Genomic DNA, 14,800 nt, shown 5'->3' on the forward strand with positions numbered 1-14,800 from the left:
GCTTCTTCATCAGATGAATGGGAGTTATGTTCACGAACAGGGCACATATAGACAGAAAATCAATTTACGAGATAATGTTTGGAATGCGAGTCTTTACAGGTAATCAAATCCTAAAGGTACAGACAATGTGAGTGGAGACAGGGTTAAGCACAGGTTAGAGAGATGTGTATCTCTAACAGTTAGTGAGATTTTGCAAGCCCAGGCAAGTTGTGGGGGTTACAGAAAGTGTGACATGAACCCAAGTTCCCGGTTGAGGCAGTCCTTGTGTGTGCAACTTGGCCATCAGTCTCTGCGCACACGAGGACGGCCTCAACCAGGATCTTGGGTTCATGTCACACTATCTGTAACCCCCAGGACTTGCCTGGGCTTGCAAAATCTCTAACTGTTAAAGAGATACACATCTCTTCAACCTGTGCTTAACCCTCTCTCCACTGACACTGTCTGTACCTTTAAGACTTGATTACCTATAAAGACTCGCATTCCAACCATTATCTTGTAAATTGAGTTTGTGTCTATCTATGCCCTGTTTGTGAACACAACTCCCACTCACCTGATGAAGGAGCAATGCTCCGAAAGCTTGTGGCTTGTGCTATCAAATAAACCTGTTGGACTTTAACCTGGTGTTGTGAGAGTTCTTACTGAAAAGAACAAAACCAACAGGCAAGTAATCCCAAATAGGACAACCTTATCAGTCCACTGTAGCAACCAACATTCTTTCAAAATGGTTGACTATAAGGTAACCGGCTGCACATTCGCAGGTTCTATCCCTGGTCTGTGTTGAGTTGGCTGATCTCAGGTGGGACAGCAATAAGGATACCATTAGCCTTGGGGCAAGGAAAGGAAAAATTTGGTTCTCACCCCGACCCCCATTCAGTGACTCCTATTGGAAGGTGTGTGTGTTTATATGCTGGACAGAGAGAGAATCAGGCTTTAACATCATCTATAGTTAGATATCTGCCAATGCTCACAGTTTAGGCTTTCATATAAAGAATGTCCAGTTAGATGAGGTACCTGTGGAACTTTAAGCGAGAGTCAGCACGGAGAAAAAGAGAGACATTGCTTGGGGATAAAAAAGAAAGTAAAATTGACATCTCTTCCTTGCACTGGCTCCCTGTTCATCTCCCTTTCTCTTTCTTAAAAATAGAAACATATCAGTGGCAGGCTGTTTGGAAGCCACTGAATGTCTAATTGGTTGGTACTAATCTAATATTGGCAACCAACAAGAGGGTCTCACTGAATAGTCAAGAGCTCAGATTTATCGTGTTCACCTGATCAAACCAGACTAAACCAGTGTCAGTATTGTATAAAAGGGCACACTTTAAATATAAGTAATGACACTATGCCCATCTGAAAGGGCTACAACCTAACTGATAACATTACAGACCGAAGAAAATACCTTCATCGGGATTCTCTGATGTACTGCATTCTTTGGTGTCATTTGAAGTGTTTTTCCTGGCAGGAAGGTGTCGGCGTTTACCATATATCTTAGAGACAGCATCTTTCACCATGTCCCCTATTGGCAAACATAACCAGAGATAAGTCACAGAGACTGAGGTAATCTCCATGCAGACACACCCTCAACAAGGTGATAAGTCAGTTGGGAATGCAAATGGCTTGAAGCCAAAGTGAACATAAATGTGACTGGCTGACAGCACAGCACAATACAGCATTGATGCAGTTACACTGGGCACAGGGGTGTAGGCTGAGCTCCCAAAAACTGCCTGAGGTTCTGGATTCAAGTCTCACTCTGGAGCTTGAGCACAAAAATCAAAGCTCACACTTCAGTGTCAACCCTGAAGGAGTCCCCGCAGTGTTGGAGGCGCTGTCCTTTGGATGGAGATATTAAATCAAGGCCCTAGTTGGCTGCTTGGGTAAGATGCCATGGCACTACCCCTCACTCAATATCTCAAAATCCTAGTCATTATCACATTGCTGTTTGTGGGAATTTGCAGAGTGCAAACTTGCTGACACATTTCCTACATTGCAACAAAAAAAACTTTATTGCCTGTAAAGTACTTTCCGGTTTCTGATGGTTGTGAAAAGTGCTATATAAATGCAAGAATTTCTTTCTCTCCTGGTTCGGGCAATTGACAGAGAAGAACAAGACAACTGGAGAGACTGCACCTCCTGATGACTGGCAGAGGCCTCTCTATGCACAGATGACAGAAAAAGAGTGCATACTGGAATGTGGAGAATCAAGCTCTACACAGATGTTTCAGCACTTAATCACAACAATATAATTTAGTGTAGCTGCAAGTTTGTTAATTTCTAATACAATATAGATTTAAAATTGCTGCTTTTACCCCCCCCCATCCCTTTTAGTTTCTGTTTTTGCCTCAGGAGAGTCAGACACACATCCCAAGCCAATTAACTCACGAGCATCAACAGCATGAAGACTCCAGCATTTACAGCAGAACATTCTAAATCACTCTAGATCTGTCTTGCAGAGCATGGTGGCACAGTGGTTAGCACTGCTGCCTCACAGCATCAGGGACCTAGGTTCGATTCATAAGAACATAAGAAATAGGAGCAGGAGTAGGCCATCTGGCCCTTCAAGCCTGCCCCGCCATTCAATAAGATCATGGCTGATCTGTCGTGGCTCAGTTCCACATTCCCGCCCTCTCCCCATAACCCTTAATCCCCTCTCTTATCAAAAACCCATCAACCTGCTTCTTAAAATTATTTAGCGAGGTAGCCTCCACCACTTCAACTGGCAGAGAATTCCAGAGATTCACCACCCTTTGAGTGAAGAAGTTCCTCCTCAACTCCATTCTAAACCGCCCCCCCTTTATCTTGAGGCTGTGCCCCCTAGTCCTACTATCCTTTCTGAGCAGGAAGAGTCTCTCCACCTCTATCCTATCCATCCCATTCATCATCTTATACGTCTCAATGAGATCTCCCCTCATTCTTCTAAACTCTAACGAGTACAAGCCTAGTTTATTCAGCCTCTCCTCATAGCTCAACCCCCTCAACTCCGGCATCAGCCTAGTAAACCTCCTCTGCACTCCCTCCAAGGCCAAAATATCCTTGAGTAAGTACAGCGCCCAAAACTGCACACAGTACTCCAGCTGCGGCCTCACCAATGCCCTATACAGATTCCTGGCTTGGGGTCACTGTAGATGTGGAGTTTGCATGTTCTCCCTATGTCTGTGTGGGTTCCTACCCACCCACCCCCCCTGGCCAGGTGCTCCAGTTTCCTTCCACACTCTGAAAGACGTGCTGGTTAGGTGCATTGACCATGTAAATTGCCCCTTAGCGTCCAAAGATGCGTATGTTAGGGGCATTGGCCATGCTAAATTCTCCCTCAATGTACCCGACCAGCGCTGGAGTGTGGCAACTGGGGGATTTTCACAGTAACTTCACTGCAGTGCTGATGTAAGCCTACTTGTGACAATAGTAAATGAACTTTAAAACAGAAGCTCTTGAACTTTGATCACTGATTTCCACTCACAGCCTCTGACTATCTGGGGTAAAAATTCATGGCAGCAATGAGGCAAGCATGGTAAGTGGATGAGCACAGGAGAGGACACTGACTGACCAGGCTTGTAATCTTTGTCTTCATCATCCTCATACTCCATCGTTGTGTCATCATCTTCTGACTCCACTGTGGCTTCCTCTCTCACTTCATCAGCTGGCTCCTTCTTTTCTTTTTCAGGACAATCTGTGACCTGTTCTTTCTCCTGCTTTCCATCACTGCTCTGCGTCTCCAGCCCTGTTTCTGCGATAGGATTGGTGCAGTTAGATGCAGACACCGTCTCAAACTACAAATTATTTTGACTCGTTGTTTGAATAGTTTTAAAATTTTGAGCAGGATAAAAAATTTAAAATGCCTTTTTGTCTCTTTCATACATACCACTAGCTGAAGGAGAAGACTTCTCTTTGGTGGTAGCCAGGGACAGTGTGCAGGACTTACCTTCGATGAAAGTGGCACAGGTGCTGACAATGTCGTGCATCTGAAGGAAGCCGGCCACTGCCTGCACGTCAAAAACGTTTGTCGAGGTTAGGTTGAGCTTGGCTGTGTACATGAATTCTAACACCTGGCCGAGACCTGTGAGAAAGTATCTCAGATCACTGGAGTTCAGTCTATCCCTGGTAAACACATGAAGACTTCCCAGCTGGTCAGTCCTGAGCCACATGAGTTTCAAATGCTCGAATCTATTTCTCAGTGAGTCTCAAACTTAAAGCTGGAAATTTCACCTCATCGAACTGAGCAGAGCTGTTGTGGGACCGTACTTCAGACTGTTCTATACCATTCAACAATCCAATTGCCCAGCATCATGTTGCTGTTAGCACGCTTCGTAAACGCAATTTTATGTTAGATATTTTCCCTCCCTTCCTCTTCTTGATTGGGAATAGTTCCAAATGTGCCAGATTCCCTCATCCAAGTGATCACCCTTCATACAACCTGGGCAACCTGGACAGATTAGGGATCAAACCCAAGGCTGTAATGTAAGCCTGCGCTGCAATGCAGTACTGAGAGAGTGCAGCATTTGGGATAAGAAATTTAGCTGAAGTCCTGTCACCCTTCTCAGGTGAATGTGAAAACATCCCGCCACGCTACTCAGCAGAGAGCGGAAGACTACTTCTTATGTCCTGGCCAATATTTACCCCTAAACCAACAACAAAGACATACCATTTGGTGACTTATTTCATTTCCATTTTTCTGTGCAAACAGAGGCTCTACATTTCCTATATTTTAACAGTGATTACACTTGAAAATGAATTAATTAGCTGTGAAGAGCTTTGGGTCATTCTGTGCTTGTAAAAATGCTGTATATACGCAAAACCTCTTTCTTTTCTAACATGTGGAGCTCAGAGTCAGACTGTATACATATCCAGAGAACCATAACATCCTTCTGAAAATAGAACAGGGGAATTCTAGTTCAGATTGTTTGACGTGAATTAAGGCACCAGGCTAATAATAAGATTGGCTTTAATCCAAGCTCATCCTAAAGGCTTTCCATCTCCTCTGCACTGTGAGCCTGAGTGCTCGCATCCCCAATTTCTTACCTGCTGCATTGCTGATGTCCAGGTGCACCACATCTTTCTGGTCCAGGAACAACGTTCTGAAATACTCGCTGCACGCAGCCAGAACTGCCTTGTGCGCCTTAAAATCGATGCCATCCACGACAAAGGTGCAGTCGCAGAGCAGCCCAAGATGCCGCTGGTGATTCAACTGCTCCAGAACCTGGTGACTGTGCTGAGGAAAATCCATCCCTGGACAAGGGGGAAAATCAAAAATCAGCCATAGTCACAGTAAAGATCCCATCAAGCTGCACAACATCTAGGCTGTGTCACATTCATAGAATTATCAAAGATCAAATGTGAATTACACAGTAAAAGGACACAACTTTAGAAGCATTGACATACAGAGGGATTTGGGCCACATACCATAGGTCCACGAATCCCTGAAAGTGGCAACACAGATGGATAAAGTGGTCAGGAAGGTATACAGCGTGCTTGCATTCATCGGCTGGGGTGTCGAGTATAAAGGTTGGCAAGTTATGTACAGCCATATAAAGCCTCGATTAGACCACATTTGGAATATTGCCTGCAGTTCTGGTCGTCACACTACCAGAAGGACGTGGATGATTTGGAGAGCATGCAAAGAAGGTTCACCAGGATGTTGTCTGGACTGGAGGGTATTAGATGAGAGGTTGGATAAACTCGGATTATTTTCACTGGAAAGACACAGACTGAGGGGCAACTTAATAGAAGTCTACAAAATTATGAGAGGCATAGATAGGTTGGATGGTCAGAGGCTTTTTCCCCAGAGTGGAAGGGTCAACTATAAGAGGGCACAGGTTCAAGGTGAGGGGCGGTAAGTTTAGGGGAGATGTGAGGGCAAAGTTTTTGACATGCAAGATGGTGGGTGCCTGGAACGCACTGGCAGTGGAGGTGGTGGAAGCAGGCATGTTAGTAATGCTCAAGGTGTATCTTGATAGACAGATGAGCGGGAGGCTGAATGGAAGGATAGAAACCACATATCAGTGAAACTTGCTGGGCCAAGGGGCCTATTCTTGTGCTTTTTGTTCTTTGAATCCCTACAGTGCAAAATAAGGCCATTTGGCCCATTGGGCCTGCATCGAAAATAATCCCACTCAAGCCCTATCATCATAACCCTACTTATTTACCCTGTGAATCCCCTCACGTTATTTAGTGCACTGATTTCTAACAGATTATATGAAATGCCACAGTTTAGACAAAGCAAGAAATTTCAACATGAATTCAGGCTACAAAGTGTGAATTCATGATACTCATATCTGGCTACCTAGTTAACTTGCAGCAAATGAATTAATTTTCTGACAGTAAATGTTTGAGCTGACCAAGATTCATAACTTTAAACAGAGATCTGTTTGGAATTTTTTTTCACTGGATGGTTTATATGTGTGATTGGCAGGTTTCACTGCTTTTCAAAGCTAAAAAGGTGCCACAGAATAAAACATTCCTAATTCTGCATTGAATTGACTTTCTTTCTAAGACAAACTACTGAATGAGAGTTGTAAGAAATGGATTGTCTTCAGAGGTTGGGACCAAAGAAAGCTTCACCTTGCATTTATCCCTCACTAACCTGCAACTGCTTGGTGGAACACTGTAGACAGAGCTTTACTGTGTAGCTAATGATCCTATTCTTAAACTTAAGTGCTTGACGCTGATACTGGTGTCCAAACTGGAAAGTATTCCATTCCTCAGCAACATCCCTTGCATTGAAAAATCACAGCATCAAAAAAAGCTTAATAATTACAAATCTGTTACAAACCAACTACAAGCTTTGACGAAGGGTCATCCAGACTCGAAACGTTGGCTCTATTCTCTCCCCACAGATGCTGTCAGACTTGCTGAGATTTTCCAGAATTTTCTGTTTTTGTTTCAGTATCCGGCATCTGCAGTATTTTGCTTTTTAGCAAACCTGTAGTTCTGTTTCTTCACACATAATGACAGAGCGTTTCACCTGCTCATTAAGTATTGGCACACAGAAACAGAATTGTGCTCCTTCTAACCAAATGAACAACAAGTTAATGCCATTGGGATGGTGGGAAGGACGAGAGAGGAATTGGGGGCTCAAGACAAACGGAGCTTTGCTCTCTAAAATAGCTTGCTCCTCAATGGACCGGTGAGGCAGCCCCTCACAATAAAGGTACATGTTCAACTTGGGGAAATACGAAAGCTGGTAAGGCTGGGGTTAGGCTATGAGTCAAACAGCAGAAAAAAGGGTCCTGAGACTATGGGGACGATTTTCCCACTTCACTACACCTGGCATAGATCGGGCCTAAAAATCAGTCTTGCATGGAGCGGCAGTCGGTTTGCAATCATCCCGGCATAAGAGCGCAGAGCTGATTTGCATGAGATTGTTTGGATTTCAGTCTCTTTAGTGAGCCTGGCACACAATCATCTCCCCTCTTCCGGATGTTCTCACCTCTCCAGCGGGATGTCGCATGGCCGGGAATCACTACCAGGCCCTTGAAGTGTGGTTTAGGCGCAACAGTTGCAAGGGCGAGCAAGGAGGCGCATACTGCTTAGCATCATCCTCCAGGCTGCAAGAGGCCAGGTCAGCCATTGTCATGATGTGAAGTGGAGGGAGCCTTCAAAGGTACAGGGCCTTGGGGAATCTCGGGCTGGGTCAGGGTCTCCTCAGGTCTGGGGGTCACTGCTGGGTCAGGGTTCCTGAGGTCTGGGGTTGTCAGTGGATTAGGTTTCTTCCTGACTGCTGAAAGACCTCCGAGGGGTTTAATGTGAGGTTGAGTTTAAATCCCACTAACGTTGCACTGTTTACCCTGCCACACATCTGCTGGACAGGCTGAGTGGTTTATTGAGGACGTTCCATCCCAAGCTCCACTAACAGTCACAAGCACCAAGCCTGGCAGCTGTCGCCCCCATTAAGGGAGCTCTGCAGATGTTAACATGGCTCCTCACACTGCACAGACTCTGCAGTGCTCCTTACAACAGGCATCCATTACACGAAAGTGCTTCTCTACCATCTGTCTGAACTGCACACCAACTGGAAGCCACTTTGCACCATATATCATATATTCATACAGGTTTATGCTGCACAGATTCCTCAATGAGGATGTTCCCAAATTCACCCTTATGCCTTAACGTTGAATGCCAGAACGCTAAGCCCAGTCTGCCACCATTGTAGTATCAGAGGTCCACATCCAGAGGGACAGCTTTGCATGCAACTGTACTAGGGTGCAGAAGACATTGTGCTGCATCACGTGAAGGGAGCATCCAGTGACCATGAGGAGCATGGGCAGTGCCTAGGGCCGCTGAGGCGATGATGTGATAACGTTCAGTGGCCAATTGAGGTGGCGAGTGGCACTGGAGCTGGTGTAGGATTGTCAGCTTCCAGAATCATGAGGACACAGGGTGCTGGCAGGGGTTGAGAGCCCAGGATGGATAATTTTACAGACCATCTCCCCCCTCCCCAAACCCGAGATTCAGCTAGTAGAACTGGCAGTAACTCCCGTTGCTGCTGTGGTAACTGACAGACATCACCACCTGTGGCAAGGCCAACCCAGGCTGTTGGCCGCCCCAGAACAACAGGGGGACACTGGTCAGGATCACAGCTAGTTGCCCATCGGCCCAAGGAAGGGGCCAGAAGACAGTGAAGAAGGAGACCTTGACTGTACAAGTTCCGCGTCCTATAACGAGCTGCTGGACACCGTGTGCCACCAAAGACTCCGCCTGAACAAGGAGACAGTACAGCACCCGTGCCACATCCTTGCAAATCTGGCACCTCGTGGGGGAGGAGGACACGCACTCCCGGTGGCCGTGAAGGTCACAGCAGCCCTGAACTCCTACACCACTGGATCATTCCAAGGTTCAAGCGGGGACTTGTGTGACATGTCCCAGTCATCAACCCACAGGGCATACAGATGTCTTGTTAGGTTTGGCCCGGATCAAAATAAATGTAGTGGGATGCCCTGTATGCCCAGGCATCCCACTACATTTATTTTGATCCGGGCCAAACCTAACAAGATATCCACATTGCAGGCTTCACCTCCCATTGCCAGTATGCCTCAGGTGCAGAGGACTATAGATGGCGTGCATGTTGTACTGCAGGACCCATGGAATCAGGGTTAATTGGGTGACGAGGATGCCATTCCAGGCTTTGGTCCATCTTGGCCTCCATAGGCCTCATTTCTGGGATTGCTTGGGAGGGCTGGAGGGGAATGGACCAGAGGATTACAGACCAGGGCTTCTCACATCAGTATTGCGAGGACTGTTGGAGAAACTTCAGAAGGACAGCATTTGGCCCCACTTGGAAAGTCGTGGGATGAGGGATGCACAGTTGATGTACTTCACATGGCTTTCGGCACAGCCTTGACAAGGTCCTACATAGGGACTAACTGAGCCCTGTCGAAAGACACGAAAGTCAGGGAACCTTGGCAAGAAGGATCTGAAATTGGCTTAGCAACAGGACAAGGAGGGTGTTCGAGTACTGAAGGCTGGTCTCCAGTGACATACCACAAGGTTCAGTACTAGATCTCTGATTGTTTATATATAAATAAATGATATAGATGATAATATGGGGGGATGGTCAAAGAGTTTACAGATGACACCAAGGTTGGTAAGGTGGTTCGTGGTGAAGACAGTGGTCATAGGATACGTCACAGGAACATATAGGCAGATTGGTCAGATGGACAGGGAGGAGGCGGGTGGTATTTTATCTTGACAGGCACAAGGTCATGCACTTTGGAGGAGTAACAAGACAGGAGTGTACGTAATGAACTGCATGACACCGGGCAGCTCAATGGAACAGACTGATCTTGGGATACTTATTCACAGATCCTTGATGGTGTAAGGCAGGTTAATAGAGTGGTTGCAAAGGCATATGACACACTTGCTTTCATCAGTCATGGCATGGAGTACAAGAGCAGCAAGGTTACGTTGGAGATGTATAGCATATGGATTAGGTTACAGCTGGAGTACTGTGTGTAGTTTTGGTTACCTCAGTATAGGAAGGGTGCAGTTGCATCAGAGGAAATACTGAGAGGGGTCATCAGGACCTCCCTGGTTAGGAGCATTTGAGCTATGAGATGGTATGGGTTTGGATTGTTGTCTTTAGAGCAGAGAAAGCTGAAGGGGGGACATGATTGAGGTGCATGAGTTCACGAGGGGTAAGGACAATGTGAATAGAAAGCAGCTGATTGAGGGGTCAATCACATGAGGGTAAGGGGCAGGAGTCTCAGAAAGGGTTTGAGAGAAAGCTTTGCATTCAGTGGGTAGCAAGGATCTGAATGCACTGCCTGGAATGGTAGTGGAGGTCAGTTACCCTACAACTCTTTGGATTTGGACGAATGTTTGGAATACTATTGTCTTTAGGGACATGGCACTTGCTGGAAAATGGTATTAATGTGACTTTGGAGGTAGTTATCGTCGGTGCAGACTCGATGGGCCAAAGTACCTTTTCCGTGCTGTATAACGCATTCTCCCTCTAAGGGTACAGGTGGGTTACGAAACTTCCTGTGAGAGATGGTTCACAGAAAGAGATGTTGTGGCTTTGGGGTGTAATATTTTTAACTGTTATCCTGTACAGTGCATACTATTCTATCCCTGACTACAATGTTTGCCTTTACCCATGCCTTCTTAGAGATCCTACAACTTCTTAGTCATTGAGGTATACAACATGGTCCTTTGGCCCAACTTGTCCACACTGCCCAGTTTTTATCATTAAGCTAGTCCCAAATGCCCAGGTTTGGCCTATATTCCTTTATGCCAATCTTACCCATGTAATTGTCTGAATGTTTTTTAAAAGACAATATTGTACCTGTTCTACCACCTCTGGCAGCTCACTCCAGACACTCACCACCCTGCGTATGAAAAAAGTTGCACCTCTTGTAACACACCTTAAACATTTGCCCTCTAGTTTTAGACTCCCCTATCTTTGACTATCTACCTTATCTATGCCCCTCAGTATTTTATAACCTCTATAAGATCACCCCTAAGCCTCTTACATTCAAGTGAAAAATGTCCCAGTCTATCCAGCCTCTCCGTACAACTCAAATCAACTTCTCCTAACATCCTAGTAAATCTTTTCCGCACTCTTTCTAATTTAATAATATCCTTTCTATAATCAGGTGACCAGAACTGTACACAATATGACAAGTGTGACCTTACCAATGTCTTGTTCAACTTCAACAAAACATTCCAACTCCTATACTCAATGTTATGATCAATTAAACTAAGCATGTTGAATGCCATCTTCACCACTCCGTCCACCTGTGACTCCATTTTCAAGGAGCTATGAACCTGCATCCTAGATCTCTTTGTTCTCCAACTCTCCCCAACCATTAACTGAGTAAGTCCTGCCCTGGTTCGATCTACCAAAGTGCATCACCTCGCATTTATCTAAATTAAACTCCATCTGCCATTCATCAGCCCACTGGCCCAATTGATCAAGATCCCGTTGCAATCTGAGATAACCTTCTTCATTATCTACTATGCCACCAATCTTAATGTCACCTGCAAACTTACTAACCATGCCTCTATATTCTCATCCAAATCATTAACATAAATGATAATTAACAGCGGACCCGGGATTGATCCCTGAGGCGCACTGCTGGCTACAAAACTCCGGTTTGAAAAACAACCCTCTACAAACAGCTTTTGTTTTCTGTCACAAGCTAATTTTGTATGCAATTGACTACCACACCCTGGATCCTGTGAGATTTAACCTTACGCAACAACCTACCATGAGGTACTCTGTCAAAAGCCTTGCTAAAGTCCATGTAGGCAATGCCGACTGTATTGCCCTCATCTATCTTCCTGCCTACCCCTTCAAATTCGTGAGACATGATTTTCCACACACAAAGCCATCCTGACTGTCGCTAATCAGTCCTTGCCTCTTTAAATGTCTGTAGACCCCATCTCTCAGAATACCTTTACAACAACTTACCTACTACGGGTGTTAGTCTCACCGGCCTGTAGTTCCCAGGTTCCCCCCCTCCCTTCTTAAACAAAGGCACATTATTTGCCACCCTCCAATCTTCAAGCACCTCATCTGTGGCTGTTAGGGGACCCTAACTGTTCCCTCTGCTAGGGTACACGCAATTTCTCCTTAGCCTTAGTCTTAATCTGGCGCTACGTCTAGATGATTCTCCACGGTGCACGTTGGAGGTGGAAGCAGTCTGCTGCGTTCTGTTCTCCTTGGTCTTTGATGCCCTTGGTGGGCATCCCCTGAAGGCCGGGACCTGGGGAGCCCCAGCCCACTTTCGGGTATCATGAATGGAGCAATGCAACCCTTTTCAGCCCTCTGCTCATAAGGTGCACCAGTGTCAGGAAGGGGCGATTCAGAAGGTCTGGAGATTGCCAGAGTCCCCTGGGTGGTCCTCCTCCCAGGTACTGCTCCTGGGTTTGGATGGGCAATAAATGCTGGCCAACATTCCATAAATTAATTTAACAAAAATTTGTACAATGCAAGTGGAGTGGGAATTTTAAAGACAGTGATTGGTAGATACAAAAGTTCCTGTTTCCATTATTGACTCATATCAGGATCTGATATTAATTTCAATATAGACAAAATACTTATAAGGAACGTGGCTCTCATAGCACTAGGAGCCCTGGTTCGATTCCAACCTCAGGTGAATGTCTGTGTGGAGTTTGCACATTCACCGTGTGTGTGTGGATTTCCTCAGGTGCTCCGGTTTCCTCCCACGGTCCAAAGGTGTACAGGTTAGGTGGACGGACTTGCTAAATTGCCCCTTAGTGTCCTAAGATGTGTAGGTTAGATGGATTAGCCATAGTGAATTTGCAGATTTACAGGAATAGGGCAGGGGAAGAGGGCCTGGGTAAGACACTGTCAAAAAGTTGGTGCAGACTTGAGGCGCAAATGGCCTCCTTCTGCAACGTAGGGATTCTATGAACACTCAAGTATAACAATACTTGGGATATCTATTTCCAGTGTTAAAACTTTTCACAATACATGAATCAGTTTCAAGTTTCTATAACATTAAAATCATACTAAAAATACACTTTCCCATTTGCTTTTGTAAGTCAATATAGAGCTGAGATTATTGAGATTTTCATTTCATCCCGCCCTGCCTGGGTCTAGCACTAGCCTTGGCAAAAAAGCAGAATCCTATACTTTTGAAAAATCTTTCACGGGATGAGCATTGTTGGAGCTGCACTGCTCCTGACTTGTGCCTTGCAGGTTGAGAACAGACTTTGGGGAGTCAGAAGGTGACTCACTCACCAAGGAACTCCCAACTTCTGACCCACCCTTGTAGCAAAGTATTTATATTGCTGGTCCAGTTCAGTTTCTGGTAATGGCAACCCCCAGGTGGTGGATAGTGGGGCATTCAGCAGTGGTAATACCATTGAAAGTCATGGGGGGGGGTTATTTCAGGTCATTCTTTCAGGTCAAACCAAGTAAACAAACTCAAATTACATTACGACAAAGAAAAAGGGGGCAGCTCCCCAAAAGGAGGGGGAACAGCCCGAACAGAAACAAAAAGTACAAAGGAAACTTAAGACGCGTCAAATCAAAATGTGGTTGTCGGGGTCTATAACGCACCTCAGCCCCTGCGGTGCCCAACGGGCACAGAAGGCGTCAACTGTGCCCACTGACACCGCGTGCTCCCTCTCCAGGGACACCCGGCTGCGAACGTAGCCGCGGTAGAGGGGCAGACAGTCAGGACAGATGGCCCCCCCCCCCGATTGCCCGCCACCTAGACCTGTTGATGGCACGTCTTGCCAGGCCCAGGAGCAGGTTCATGAGAAGATCAGCATACCGACCCTCCCCCTCGGATTTTTTTTGTTGTAGGTCGTCATTGCTGGGCATATGTGGCACAAATGTGACTTGCAACTTATCAGCCCACCATAGAATAGAATCACAAAATCCCTACAGTGCAGGGAGGCCATTCAGCCCATCAAACCTACACCGACAACAATCCCACCCATCCCCGTCACCCCATACAAATTCCTGAATGTTGTCCAGATCTTGCTGCATATGGGTAATGCTTCAATATCTCAGAAGCTGTGAATGGTGAACATTGTGTCAGCATCAGTGTTCATCTGACCTTCCAGAGGTAAGGTCATGAATGAAGCAGTGGAAGGTGTTTGGGTTTCGGATACTACTGTGAGGAACTCTTGCAGTGATGCCCTGGGACTGCGATGACCGACCTCCAACAACCATAGCCCATTGTTGATAGCAGGATATTTTATCTCAATGCAGAGAACTGATCTGCTGTGGTCGGGAATATCTTTGCTGATCTATTCCCTGCTGTGAACCCTGATAGACAAAGTTTTTTCTCGGTACATTTAATGTAGTGGCAGAGATGGCAGTTCCTTCTTAACCACTTCTAACTAAAGATTCATGGTTTCATAACATACTTGTTACCACAATACGAATAGTCCTCAAATTTAACAGATTATAGGTTAACACCTTCATATGTTTAGCCTCCTCATCTGACCTCTATCCAAAGGCATGTCTATGCATTACATCTATCATTCTCTCTCTCCCTTAGTGTTTGTTCATTTTCCCAAATGTTCTGGTATCTCCCTGTACATTATCCTTCTTTGTGCCCTGGCGTTTCCCTTCAATCTTCCCTTGCTCTCCCACGGTGTCCCCATTATAGGCTCGCCCCACCCTAAGGCCAGCCTGTTTACCGAACTCTATCCAAATATTTCCCTGTTTATTGACACTCAGCCCTGCTGTTTTCCTTATTCATTGTCTCGCTTTCCCTTGGCATCTTTCTATTTATTGATCATCTGTCCTCCTTTCATTCCTACAGAGGTAACCTGGTGTCCCTCCGTTATTACTCCTCCGTTTATTGGCCGTCTATCAATTGATCAGTGT

At 45.8% G+C, this 14,800-nt stretch overlaps 1 protein-coding gene across 4 annotated transcripts in view; it reads right to left on the bottom strand.

The window, feature by feature from the left end:
* The window catches only part of zbtb17 (zinc finger and BTB domain containing 17), a 36,528-nt gene that overhangs the window by 21,409 nt on the left and 319 nt on the right, over window positions 1-14,800 (bottom strand). Inside the window, exons 1-5 of one of the 4 annotated variants that reach the window (XM_080215422.1) lie at window positions 6,761-6,824; window positions 5,011-5,217; window positions 3,854-4,048; window positions 3,539-3,718; window positions 1,397-1,513 (exon numbers count right to left, since the gene is read on the bottom strand). In XM_080215422.1, coding sequence (XP_080071548.1) covers window positions 1,397-1,513; window positions 3,539-3,718; window positions 3,854-4,048; window positions 5,011-5,215 — 697 coding nt within the window. In that variant the 5' untranslated portion in view covers window positions 5,216-5,217; window positions 6,761-6,824. Of the gene's footprint in view, window positions 1-1,396; window positions 1,514-3,538; window positions 3,719-3,853; window positions 4,049-5,010; window positions 5,218-6,760; window positions 6,825-14,800 lie in introns of those variants that run through there. The other 3 variants (XM_080215423.1, XM_080215421.1, XM_080215424.1) reach the window with 3 other exon arrangements.

The sequence above is a fragment of the Carcharhinus amblyrhynchos genome, chromosome 30 (genome assembly GCF_965287045.1).
Source record: "Carcharhinus amblyrhynchos chromosome 30, sCarAmb.v2.hapA, whole genome shotgun sequence".
NCBI lineage: Eukaryota > Metazoa > Chordata > Chondrichthyes > Carcharhiniformes > Carcharhinidae > Carcharhinus > Carcharhinus amblyrhynchos.